The sequence below is a fragment of the Vulpes lagopus genome, chromosome 5, assembly GCF_018345385.1.
Source record: "Vulpes lagopus strain Blue_001 chromosome 5, ASM1834538v1, whole genome shotgun sequence".
Taxonomy (NCBI): Eukaryota; Metazoa; Chordata; class Mammalia; order Carnivora; family Canidae; genus Vulpes; species Vulpes lagopus.
Window position 1 is genome coordinate 40,642,304 of NC_054828.1, and position 14,317 is coordinate 40,656,620.

At 37.4% G+C, this 14,317-nt stretch overlaps 1 protein-coding gene across 2 annotated transcripts in view; it reads right to left on the minus strand.

The window, feature by feature from the left end:
- Positions 1–655: 655 nt before the first annotated feature.
- EFEMP1 (EGF containing fibulin extracellular matrix protein 1) overlaps positions 656–14,317 on the minus strand; it is a 60,138-nt gene continuing 46,476 nt past the window's right edge. For both annotated transcript variants that reach the window (XM_041755480.1, XM_041755481.1), the window contains exons 6-11: positions 14,026–14,145; positions 12,925–13,044; positions 11,475–11,594; positions 7,645–7,768; positions 7,364–7,559; positions 656–2,267 (exon numbers count right to left, since the gene is read on the minus strand). In XM_041755480.1, the coding sequence (XP_041611414.1) occupies positions 2,106–2,267; positions 7,364–7,559; positions 7,645–7,768; positions 11,475–11,594; positions 12,925–13,044; positions 14,026–14,145 (842 nt within the window). In that variant the 3' untranslated portion in view covers positions 656–2,105. The remainder of the gene's footprint in view (positions 2,268–7,363; positions 7,560–7,644; positions 7,769–11,474; positions 11,595–12,924; positions 13,045–14,025; positions 14,146–14,317) is intronic.

A 14,317-nucleotide genomic window follows, 5' to 3' on the forward strand; every position in this document is an offset into this window, starting at 1 on the left:
TATTTATATGAAATGTCCAGAATAGGAAAATCCAGATACAGAAACTAAATTAGTGGTAACTCCTGTAAGGGCTTGTGGGTTGGGGTATGAGGAGTTGATACTAATGGATATGGGGTTTATAATGGGTATGGGACTAGATAGTGTTGATACTTGCATACAAGTATTCATGTGGACAGAGTGATAGGAATGTACTCAACAGTCCAGCTGTGTCGTGGCTGGCTGTTTTCTCTGCTTCCTTGTGTGACTCTTGATTAGATCTGTTGCCTCATTATGTTTCAATGCTCCTTTAACAAAAGCCCATCCTCTGTTCACACAAGAAGTTTGTGTTTTGTTTCTTGATTTCTTCTGAGCTTTCTTTTTGATAATTGCTGAACATTTAGTCAACTCTTTGAGAAACACTTGTTTCAGGGTCGAAGGTGCCTGGGTGTCAGAAGTTATTTCTATGTGCTTTTAAACTTGACGTAAGAGAAAATTGGCTGCACACCTTTTTGTGGCATGATTTTGGCAGGTTTTTGTTTCCTTTTCTCCTAGATTATCTATTAGAAAAAAATCAAATGGTCATTCTTGCTCTGGCAGCTATAACTAATTTTTTCCCAGAAAGAATTATATTGGCTGTTATTGGTTACACTTAAAAAAACTTCCAAAGATAGAGTGATCCTCTAAAAGAATATTTTTATTTAAAAATATAACACATCAAAGTGAAGCAGTTACAGTTTAAACAAATAAGACATAAAACCTTTTCTTTGAATTCAGAGGGAGGGCAACTTGCTTTAGTTCACAGTCACTCTGGATGCCAAGAATAAGAACTGTTCCCATTTTTTTCCTCTGTGAGCATCAGTTATTAAGATGAGAAATTTTAGTTATAAGTGAAGTTTTAGAGTTTTAATTTTATTCAGTAACTAAAGCTTTTTCAGTACAATACCTTTTCTTCATTTTGTTCTGCATCTTGAGGAAGACCTGAATTCAGTGATGTTCTTACCTTTACTGAGTGTTATAGACTGAATGTCTGTGTCCTTCCCAAATTCAAATTCATATGCTGAAATCCTGACTTCCAATGTGGTAGCATTATGGAGTTGAGGCCTTTGAGAGGTAATTATATCATGTGGATGGAGTCCTCATGAATGAGATAGTGCTCTTATAAAAGGGACTGACTCCAAGAGAGCTCTCTCACGCTCTCTCTACCATGTGAAGATATGAGTCTGCAACCCAGAGGACAGCTCTCACCAGAATGTGACCATGCTGGCACTTTGATCTAAGACTTCCAGCCTCCAAGATGTAAGAAATAAATTTCTGTTGCTTATAAGCCACCTTGTCTATGGTACTTTATTATAGCAGCTTGAACTGATGAAGACACTGAATTTGCTTCTTCAGGTCAACTCCAATATAGTTTAAAAAGAATTTGTTTTCTCATCTCCTCTCTGTAGATTTCTCAATATAAGAATCACTCTATGGATACCTTATTCACTTTGGGAATTTTGCTTACTTTTTTGTTTACATTCATAATAAAAAATTTCAGACAAAATTTAAAATATTCAACAGAAACCAGCATATTATACAATAATTATTTATTACTAAGTAATAAACAACTGTGTTAAGACTGCTTATGAAAATAAAACCAACACAAATATGGTAGATCCTCATTTTCTAAAGAAATATATCTTTATTGACTTTTTCCATTTTCTTACAAAGCAGTTAAAAAATTCATTCTTGAACTTGCATGCTGTTCAATGTTATGATGGTTGCCTCCTTATAAGACTGCCAGTGGAGCTGTAGTAAGTTTCCTTAAGCACCACAGAAGATAATCATTGCTTTGTCCCACTTTTACAGAAAAGAATCCAAGTTTCATTGGATAGAGTATGCTTAGCTCTCTTGAAGAAAACCAGTTTAGTGGATTAATGTCTAATTTACATACAGTAATAAAGACAAACTTTGAATCTTTACAGATTAAATGCCCACTTTATACCATGGTGTAACTGTTTGAATTACTGATGAGTGTACAGCATATAGATGTAGATGTACTAGATACGTCTATAAATAAAATAGTGCTTTATGGTAACAATATTCTTTGGCTGATTTAAATGCCTATACTGGACTCTTTTAAAAGACTAAAATGCAAATGGCCCCACTATTATTGTCAATCTTAACACTGAGCTTGTGCGGAAGGTTCCTATACTGTTGACTGTTAGCATCTCCAGGTCCACGATATATTCTCTTGGTCCTGATAGCGATTTCACAAGCACAAGCATTGCACTTACAGGACTTGTTTGCTAAAATAAAAGAAAAAAAGAGGGAGGGAGAGAATAATTTTCCTTGAATTGGAGTTTCTATTATTTGTGAGTATACCTAGTCTTATAAGAATTAGGGGAAGAATTTTGAGGGTAGGATAAAAGTCACTACTTAATTCCTTCTTGGTTTCAACCTTTCTTGGTTCTTTTCCCTTTGTGCAAACATAGTCATTAGTTCCAAGTTACAGAGACCTGCTTTTTTGATAGTTCTGTGTTTTCGGTTCATCCCTCTCTGTTAATGTTTCTCTTCACTTTTACTGAGTAGTACCAGCCTTTACAGAGACTGTAGTTCAGGTGAGAATTTGATAATTTTTGAACTGGTAAACAAAGTTATCATCTTTCACTTCTTCTTAGCATTATGCATTTGTTTACATTCTAGTACATGAAGAGACAATGTGAATAGTTCATTTCAATGGAACACAGCAAACGCTAAGATACATGAGGTTATGTAGTGTATGTACAAAGATACATAAGGGTGAAAAATATGGGGAAAAAGAAGAGGGACCTTGAAGCATTGAGGGGAGGCTTTGGATTTCTGAGGAGAGTCACCAAAGATGACTGGAAGTTTTGTAAAGAAGTATGTTCAGAACTGGATGTAGTTTCATTTTGATGAAGAATGTTATGGGTGCTGGAGAGTAGAGGAAAATGAGTTGGAGGGGCAGGTTAGGAGATGTGTGAATCTGAATGCCAGAGGAAAGCAGGGGGTAGAGACAGTGGGTTAGGATTTAGCAATCACTTCAGTGGGTGGACATTAAACCAAGGGAGAGAATGTATATGTGATAAGACTGGATTTGGGAGAGGCTAATATCTAAGGAGTGGGCAGAGGAGAAGCCATTGAGGGAAGATGAGAAGAAACAGATGATTAATTGGGAAACAGAATGGCCAGCAGTATCCAATGGCATAGTGAGGCTGAGAGAGACTGGAAATGAAAAATGCCCTCTGGATTTAGCAGTATAGATGTCATTGCCTTTTCAGAGCAACTCCAGTAGGGTAATGGGAACAGAAGATAGAAGGGTGACTAGGAAGTGAGAAAGCAGAGATTGTGTTTATAGGCTGTGCTTTAAGAACATTGGGTTGGGAGAAGAGAGAGAGAGCAACATCTAGAAGGAGGCAAGTTGAATACCTAAGAGGTAGATACAAGTTTGATGAAACAAGGTTCTAGAAGAGATGGATGGAAGGATATAGGTGGTAGATTAGCTTTGATTGACAGAAGTAAAACCTCATCTTTGGAAAAACTCAAGGGAGAAGGTAAGAAGGAGGATACATGAACTTAAATTTGTAGGGGGTGAGTGGGAAGTTCAGGTAATTCATGTCTGTTGGCTTCAGTGGTTTCAGAAGAGACCCTACTGAAAAAGAAGGGTCCAAATTGAAAAGATCTCCAAACTGAACTTAACTTCCTCTCTACACTGGCTCTATCTTCCCCATATTAATTAATGGCACCACCACCATTTACTGTTGCTCAAGAGAGACACTTATCTTTGGTGCCTCCTCGTCCTCCATTTCCCCATAGCAAATAACTCACCAAGTCATGTAGTTCTTCCTGTATCTTCATCAATTTGTCTGCTGTTTTTGGACTCACTGCTACTAGTGTAATACCACATTCTCTTGAACTACTAACTGGTCTTTTCATTTCCATTCCTGTCCCACTCTTATCCAGGCTCTGCAGTATACCAGGCACTCTCATTTTAACATGAAAATCTAATAGCAACTCCTCTACCTGAAACCTTAATATCTCTGTAAGGCATTCTGTGATCTAGGCCCTGCTCATCTCTCTAGGTTCCTCTCAAGCCACTTCACTGGCAGCACTTGGAGTTTCAGACCAACTGGACTGCTTTTTATTCCTTCTATTTGCTGGTCTTTAATTGTTAGTCTTCAGCTTAAGTTCACTTCTTTCAGAGGCTTCTAGATCACTCCTATCTTCTTAGCAGCTGACTTGGTAGGCACTCATGAGCACTTGCAACTCTCTATTGTAATATTCAGCATACTTGTGAGCACTTGCTTAGTGCCTTGACCATGAGCTCCACTGGGGCAGGAATTGGCTTGGGTTTTTTTTTTTTTTTAATTTTTACTTATTTATGATAGTCACACACAGAGAGAGAGAGAGAGGCAGAGATACAGGCAGAGGGAGAAGCAGGCTCCATGCACCGGGAGCCCGACGTGGGATTCGATCCCGGGTCTCCGGGATCGCGCCCTGGGCCAAAAGCAGGCGCCAAACCGCTGCGCCACCCAGGGATCCCTTGGCTTGGTTTTATTCACTGCTGTGTCTCCAGGACCCAGCATGGTGCTTGTCCCTTGAAGGTAATAGTAATCCCTTGAAGGCATTAGTTGAATTCATTCATTCATTTAAAAAATATTTTTTGAGCATCTGCTAGGTGCCAGGTATATTCCTTTTGCTGAGCATAGAAGAGTGGACAGACAGGTAAAGTCTGCTTTCATTACACCTGCACTGTAGACCACACATATAGACAAATGAATACTACGCAAAGTGGTGATAAGGGCTATTAAGAAAATAGCCTCAATAAAGTATAGGTATTGGGTGGCATGGGTGGGGAGAATGGTATTCTACCTACAATTTTATGCACTACTTCTATTACAATATGCCCTCTTTTCTAAGGATGAAAGTTTTCTCAGTATTCTCCCAAAAGGAATATAAATAAAAACCTGTATGCTACAGATCCTTCAAAGATCAGGTCCAGTATCATGACCATCAAGAAACATTAGAGTTTATTTATTTATTCATGAGAGACGTAGAGAGAGAGAGAGAGAGAGAGGCAGAGACATAGAGGGGCTCCCCTGGGGAGCCTGGTGTAGAACTCAATCATAGGATCTTGGGATCACAACCTGAGCCAAAGGCAGATGCTCAACCACTGAGCCACCCAGGTGCCCAAGATACATTCTTTAACTGTTCCAGTCAACATTAATTCTTTGATGTCTTGTATCATGGAATTGAATATAAAATTGCTTCTCTTTTCCCTTCCTAGGTGTTAACTTTTGCCACATGTAATATTTCAAGCCTTTAAAATAAGGAAGTATGTATTACATGCACCTGGTATGGGGCTGAGCATACAGTAGGTGCAATATTAAGGCCTGATGACTGATTCTTATGCATCAAATGTCCTCTACAAAAATGGATTTTTCAGTAGAGAAATTTTGTAGGATTCAACCTAATTACTTCTTGAATTATATGATAAGAAGTAATCTTAAAATGACTTTTTATTGGGCACTGGGTGGCTCAGTTGCTTAAGCAACTGCCTTCACCTCAGGTCATGATCCCAGGGTCCTAGGATTCAGCCCCACATCAGGCTCTCTGCTTCTCCTTCTCCCCTGCTGTGCTCTCTCTCTCTCTCTCTCTCTCTCACTATTTCTCTCTTGAATAAATAAATAAAATCTTTAAAAAAATGACTTTATTTCAAATAGTTTTTGTTTCAAATAATTTAATAATCAACTCTGGGATTATAAAAATTGCTAATGTTTTATATCATTCATGGAAAAAAGAGATTTTACTTGAGAAAAACACTGAGAATTTATATTTGAAAATATCAAGTCGATAAATGTACTGATATGAATCATAAAACTTTTAAAGTGCTATGTTTATTGCAAGGAAAATAACATGCTGGAACTTTGCTTAACTCTTGATTATGTTAGAAATTTTATTTTCTTAAATTATAGCTAAAAGATCAAAGTGGAAAACTATTTTTAAGAAAGATTTTGAGATGAACCTATTTTATTGCCATGGGTTACAAATAATGTTATTTATTTGGGCTAGAATGATTAAATTGGTATTATCTTAACTGTGTGAAATGCATTTAGAGTAAACTTCTTACAAATATCTAGCATATCTCAAATTTGAAGCATCTAATGTTAGAGAAGTTTATTCTTAGCTATTAGAAAAAAAGAACAATAATAGATTTTGGGTTGGATTTCTCTCTTCAGAAGTCGGTCATGAGAAATTAATCATTTCTAATTTATTGGCAAAGAAACAGAATCACAAAATTCTGGAGTTGGAAGGGAACTTAATATATCAAAGAATGGGATAAACATGTAAACATTAAAAATCTGTAAACTTTACCACAAGGATGAATTTCCCAATTTACTTTTCATGTTCTTAAAATGAAATACTGACTTTAAAATCTGATTAAAAATGGAGAGTGCCCAAAGGAGTTTTGAGAAAATTGTAACTGGATGAATAACATCCTTAGCGTGAAACAGTTACCGGAACCCTGCAAACTGCTTGGTGGGGTGCCATCATTTGCACATGAAGTGGTGAGCCTTATTTAAAATATGTCAGAATTTTCACCTAAAATGAACTTGCTGAGATTTTGCCTGGAAGGCTGAGGCACCAAAGTTAGGGAGATCTGCTTGGAAGCCCTTGGGGGGATGAGGGGCTACTAAGAGCCAGTTTAAAGGAAGAGAAGCAGGGGCACAGGGAAGCAAAGACTACCATAAGAAAGGAGAAACCATGAAGAAAGAAATAGCAGAATTCAGAGAAAGATTTCAATATCGGCATGAAAGAAATGGAAAACATAAAGATGACCTCACACTGTCTGCCTGGAAGTTTGCAAGAATGGTACAACTACTGGCCCTTTTGGTGCAAAAAGATGGGGGCCCTTTAGGGACTTCCGGGTTTCAGTTTTGGTGTGAATGTAAATGATCTTGCAGATGTACCAACAAGGAATTTATGGTTCTTGAAAAGCTCTCCAGGAATTATTTTTTCTATGTACAATCAAGTAACCAGCACTGATTTGTGGTATCTATTTGGAGTGTGTGTAAGCTTTTGTTTTGCTGGTCACACATGGTCACACACAACTGCATTAGTCTTCAACTTGGTATCTGAGTGACTTTAGAGAAGCTACTAAATCTGAGTCTCACTGTTCCGTATAAATGGAGATGAAATAGTAGTATCTTTCTGACAATGCTACCAAGAAGATTAAATGAGATAATGCACTCAGGAAGACTTACACAATGCTTGCCCATAAAAACTCCTTAAATGTTAGCTTTCCTTCTAAGTGAATACTGCCAAACCACAGCAAACTTGCGCCTGTCCCAACAGCTACAGCTGCCCACAGGGTACTACTCACTCTTAGGTAGAACTCTCCATTTTCATTTCCAGATTTAATCCGAAAAGTATTGATAGTATTGGCATAAATGGTTGTGGCCTGTATCTGGAAGATGTCTGATGGCACAGACCTATCAGATCGGATGCTCATGTACTTGTAGACTATAGACTGGGGAAGTTCTCGGCACACCGCACTTGAGACTGGGCAAACACATCGGCTGCAGAGAAAAACAAAAGTATTTCCCAGTTTATCGTGGTAAGACCAGAAAGTTCTCACTTTCAAAAGCTCTGATTTTTTCTTACTTCTCTGATGTTAAGACATAGGGATCTTGACAAGGATTTCGTGGGTAACAACGGAAGCCGCCATGATAATTCCAACACATTTCATCTTCCCGACATTCATTTGTGGTCTCACACTCATTTATATCTGTAAACACATAGGGTCAAAGAATTTACTGATCTGAGCAAATCATATAACACTTCATAGCTTCACTTCTGCTGTGCTTCCTCTGGACAGTGTAATCTACTCCCAGGGGATCAAGTCTCCACTTGCATGCCGTGCTTACCAAAACCATACCTGTAGGCTGTAACTCTCTTGGAAGCTCCCCAGCCAGAGTCAAATGCTCCCCGCATTGGTTTTGCTTGCTGCTTTCCCAGCCTAGAAGACCCTCACGACCCAACCATGAAAATCCCATCCCAACCACAAAAATCCCATCTAATCAGCACACTTCAAGGCCAATTGAGATTCTTCTTCCTTCCTGCAGGCTTCTAACCCTCTAGGCAGAATTAATTCTGCTTCTAATCTTCTAGTGCACGTATCCATCTCTTATTTAATTCCATTTTATTTTATAATTAACTGTTGCCATATCTATATTCTTAACTAAATTACAACTCCCCAAGGGCAAGGATTGGTGTCTTTCATGTTTATATAAGCACAGTCAATGGCTAACATTTGGCTTTGAATTCAACAGATGAACAATAGGTGGTTGATAAAAATATCATGAAATGACACATACTAATAATCTGTCTGGAATGACTCAGCTACATCTGTCCTCAATTAAATGCAATGAACTTAGGTCCTACTCAGTTTTGTGTCTAAAAGCACATTTAACTTAGCCCAGATCCCTATATGCCTCTTACCTTGCAAATTTGAATCTGCCTGAATCTGTTCCACCTTGGATGGCATAGCTATTTAGAAATAGTGTGGAAGAAGGGGAACTGAAGAAGGGGAATTAAAGAAGGGGCTGTGGTGAGAGGCAAGCCAGGAAAAGGCAGTGCAAGGAAGCCAAAAGGGGAGAGAGTCCCAGAAAACGAGGGCTGTGCTGGACAAGGACTGATTTTGGATCTGGGAATAATGAGCCTCCAGATGACATCTGAGAGAACACTTTCACTAGAGAGCCATTATATTTACTACTAGAACAAACAATGAAAATTATATTAAGATTCACATCCCTAGCTATGTCTACCTCCCTTTACATTTGAACAATGATTTAGATTTTATCCATTATAACCGTTTCCTGAATCCTTCTACCTAATAACCAGACATTTTCATTCATTAATTTACTCATTCCAGTTTATTTTAACCCTTCTATTAGCTTATAAACCCCTTGAGGGCAGGACTATAGTATCCATCTTTAAATCCCTTTATCACCTAGCATTAATACACTTGGGGGCACCTGGCTTTTAAGAAATATTAAAATGAACTAAGTTGCTTTTCACATAAATCATGCAGACATGGACAAGAAAGATTATCTCTGCTTGACATGGAGGAAAAACAAGTAAGGGTTAAGTAAGTGGCCCAAGTTCATACAGGTAGTCATAGGCATCTTTCCACTGTGAGGTACTACATCCCCTAAATGAGAATACTTTTATGCCTTGTCTTTGGAGGAAAAAATTTTTATTTTAGATTCCAAACTGGCCAAAGCCATCTGGAACCCAAGAGGAGACTAGAGAAGTTTCCAAGAGTTTCCAAGAGTCAGTTATACGAAGTGTCTTCTTTTGGACTGGCTATGGCTAAAGAACGAATTTAGATTTCTTAGAAGAAATCATAATTGACTTGTCCTTTCAATATTCTTCTCTTTTCTGAAAAATAAATATGCTGTTTAGCTACAAGGAAAACTAGGACTGGTTTGTTATATGGAGACCAAGAATGACAACAGGAAACTTTATGTAATAATTTCATTTATTACTTTCATTAATTTAGAGCCTAATGTAATCAACACCTTAATCATTCTGGAATGTTTTTCAGGAATTATTAATAGTATTAAAATATTTGATGAATGTGTGTATGTATATTCTCTCTCTCTGTTTCTCTGTCTCTTTCCTACTCTCTAGCCTCCCCCACCCCACTCAAACACAGAGAGTTTTCATTTTTGCAAGGTTGTGGAAATGAGAACAGTTATTTCATCCCGAAAATAAGCCTTTGATTAATAAGCCTTACTCCAAACTCTTTCAGTTTTACTTTAGTCTATATGGACAAGGTTGGGAAGAGATAGTTTTAGTGGAGAAAACTAATTGCTTTGTACTTTAAAAGAATGCTAAGCCTCTCTCTTAAAAAATGTTTTGGCTTAACCAAACATTCTGGAGCTGCATATCTTCAAGATATAACACTCTTGATTTTTCAAGAGTGCAATACTAGTATATTTGCAATACTAGTATATTTTTCACCTTAAATTGTAACAGATATATTTCCATACAAATAGAGTAGGTAGGTAAACTCTCCCTGTATGTTAATTTGCCTCTGTCTTTTGCTGAGCACCAAATATATTTATGATAAAAAACACAGACACATTTATTTGAAGGACTCCAGGGAAATTAGTTAAGATATCCCACTGGCTAACATTTTCCTCCATGTAATATTCATGTTAAAAGTCTCAGGCTTCAGAAAGTAAAATCATTGGAATGCAATGTTTTTCCACAATTAATATTAGAGTCTCTAGTAACTTTCCTGGAAAGGGGTATAAAGGTGTTCATTGTGCAATGAATGGCATTCTGATTATGTTCATACTTAGTGGTTGGAATCTAGTTGAATGATCATATGCATACCGTAAAAATCCCAGGTCCTGGGTGTTCCTCTGAGTTAATATTCTATAAAATCATGATATAGACTGAGAAGCCCTACTGTATCCTTGCCCTGATCTTTTTCCTTTCTCAAAGGATTTTACTGCCCTTGTATGTCCTTTCTTAGTTCTGATTAAAGAGGACTCTTTAGAGCAGATTTGCTACTAGTCACTTATATTGCTAAGTAAATTTTATGAAAACATCTTGGATAGTAAGGCTTTATTGTTTACAAGTAATTTTTATGTATGTTATCAATTTCATGCTCACAACTCCCTTTTCCAAATGAGAAAGCTGAAGTTTAGAGATGTTTGATATTATTTAAGACTGTAGAGATAGAAGGCAGTACAACCCAAACAAATTTTCTGTCTTCAAGTTCAGTCATTTTTTCCCACTCACTGTTTTATGCAAAGGCAAGTATCTATACTAGCTTTTCGAGGATTATGTATACTTTTGGCTTTATCTGAACAGACTTCTCTGTTAAAGAAATTTGAAACTACATGTAGCATTGGAGATGTGTAAGTATGAAGATCACCTGAATGTTTATTTTAAAACTGGACCCTAGGATATTAGCTATTTTTGTTTTTTTTCTGCTTAAGAATTCAAGCACATTTTAATATACTTGAGGCTGATTTTTCTCAGCACATTTAGGTTTATAATCTTGGTATTTTAGAGGATATGAGACTGATTTGAGGTTTGCCTACCCCACATGTTAAGTTTATTCCCTAGACTCAAACTCATGGTGAAATATTTTAATAATTGAATCTTTGGGGCAGGTGATTAGAAGATGTACATCATAGAGATTGAGTAGGCTATATAGAAGATATCAATATTTTATTAAAATTATTTACATCTTAAGAGCAAAAATTACTTTCAATCTAAAAAAAGTCAGTGCTAACTGAATAATACCTTTTTTATGAGATGAGCATATTACATGATGAACAAGGGAAAAAGGAGCTCAAATTATATATTTAAGAGGGAAAAATGAAAGTCCACGGTAGAGAATCCTGTAACTTTCTCCCTGCTTTTCCTGGTTAAAAACAAACACTTAACAGATATGAAAACAATAAACTTACCCTGACATGTTCTACTTCTCACCACTTGGTATCCCTGGGGGCACATACACGAGAACTTCCCAGGTTCATTGACACACTGATACTGACACAGGTAGCTTGAGGTTCTGCATTCATCAATGTCTGTTCAATCAGACAAGAGTAGGTACACAGAGTTGAAAAACTTACAGGTCACTACTTTGACAATATTTCTGAAGATAAGGTAAAAGGGTAAAAATACTGCAAACTCTAAACCAGAAATATAGGGTGCTTGGTGGCTCAGTTGGTTAAGCATCTGCCATCGGCTCAGGTCATGATCTCAGGGTTCTGGGATCTGAGCCTCCAGTCCAGGCTTCCTGCTCAGTGAGGAGTATGCTTCTCCCTCTTCATCTGCCCCTCCCCCTTACGTGTGCTCTCACTCTTTCTCTCCCCATCTCAAATAAATAAATAAAAAAACCTTAAACAAAATAAAACAGAAATATAAAACTTTGTAAGAACCTGGAGGGAAAATTCTACAATATCAGCTCATTTCCTCCAGAACTCCACCACACAGTTTTTCTGACTATCAGTTTTACTCAATGATTGCTGAGAGTCTGGAGAATCTTGGACTTAACCATACTGACTGAGCAGACTGAATGAATTGGGAGTTCAGGGAAAGAATGCTTTGCATTTCTCAATGGTGATGTCCTTATAGTTTGCTCAGAAGAACAGAGGTAGCTGTCCAGAACCAGCCCCTTTTGGTTTTGAGCACAGTGGCATGATATGAGGCCTCTCTGGGTGGGGTATGACCTTTGTGGCTTTAAGTAAAGCTGGAAAGAAGTCAGAGACATCAAGTGTCAATGGCATTCCCCTCAGGATGTCGTATGCCTTAGAATTGCACAGTGGAACATGCACAGGCAATGGACTCTGAAGGTCATCCTTCCAATTAAGTGGCCCTCTTTTTACTCATGTGGAAAGTGAAACGCAGGCAACTTAAAGAAATGTGTCCAAGTCACACAGTGGCGGGAATGAGACTAGAGGACAGGTCTCTTGGTTTATATTCTAATGTTTCTGACATGTGATTAGCTCTTTCCAAATTTAAATGTGCATACCAGTCACCTGGGATTCTTGTTAAATGCAGCATCTGACTCAGTAGGTCTGGTCTGGGGCCTGAGATCTGTATTTCTCACAAGTAGAGACAAGGATGTGTCAACGCTGCTGGCCATCACATCACTTTGAGAAGCAAGACACTAGAACACCCCTTCTAATTATTATACCCAGCCTACATCTACTATTTCAGTTATTTTGTTCCTTCTCCTTTCTCTTGATAACATACTAAAAAGAAAATACTATAATTGAACTTAATTAACTGTATTTTAAAATAGAATTTGCATGGAGAAAAAAATTGTTTTCATAAACAGGTACGTAATTGGATAAAGCAACAGTAATTATACAGATTGAACTGTTGTTACAAATTATTTGGAAAATATTTTACCTTCACAGTTGAGCCTGTCACTGCTCAGCTCATATCCTTGATTGCACTGACAGATAAATGAACCGAGAATGTTGTAGCATTGCTGAGCACATTGATTGCTAGCATCACATTCATTTATATCTGAAAGGAAATATTATATACATTTATATATCTATGTCTTTAAACATATCCTTGCTCCTTTGTACCTATGCCATTTAATGATAAGTGAATAATTCCTGGGTTGGATTCTTCGCCCTGCAGAAGCTCACTGGAGAACATCCATTCAGGTTTCATATTTATTGGAGTGACTTCAAACATCTGTCATGCACTTCTTTTAGAAATACCAGAATATTTCTTTCTGGGAATGACAGTTAGTTTTGTGTTTGATGAATCTTTCCAAAAGAATTTAATGATTCTAATAAATATACATTCCAGTATCTATTTTCTTTTATTGTTGTTCAGATGCAAAGTGCCAAGTCTATAAATAATTGATATAAGACATTCATACTGATACGGTCTCTCAGCATGCTGTGGTGAAGATTTATCTGTGCTATTTATTACTTTTTAAATGGGTTCTGTTAAATTCCATTACAATTATAACATAAGCCGTTGAGACCCATACAGAGTTTTGCAATGCTCTAAGGCACTGAAAATATTGTGAAAAGGCATTTTTCCCGCACTAGATTCTTTCCATGTCATGCCAATCTTAAAATTGTGGGCCGTGACACTGCATTCTGAAAGGGGAGAAGAAGCATGTAAAAATCAGATGCACTCTCAGTGGAAAGTTTATGTACTTGAACTTACAGTAATCTACTGGCACCTTCAGCATTTATATCACATACTGTTGACTAATTGGTGTGTGTGTATCCATTGATCTGTAGTTTTTTTTATATTTTTGATAGACTCACAGAGGAGGACTAACACCATGGTTAATAAAGTTTTCCATTCACATCTTGATGTGTTTTAAGAGGCAGATTGGTTATTGTCTTTATAGCTTTATGCAGGGAAGATAAAGGAGACCAGTCCACTCAAGAGCACAGAAAACTGGAAATACTGCAATGCGCCCTGACATTTTTTGTGAAGACAGAAATCAGTTAGGATGGCAGTCCGCCCAGAGCTTACCTACACAGGTATAGTTGTTTGCAGCCAGCTGAAACCCAGGACTGCACTGGCAATAAAATGATCCTGGTGTGTTCACGCATCTTTGGTGGCAATATGGAGGAATGGTGCATTCGTCTATGTCTGGGTTGTCAGGCACACACACAAAGAAAACCAAGTTATTGGCTATTCAGAGCTGGTAGCTCTTTAGTTCTCAGCAGAACATTATCTAGAAAACCTAGCCAGAGAAAAATCTCATTTTAAAAGGCATTCTGTCTCTCTCTTTTTAAATTAGGGTAAATATTCTTTTAAAAAC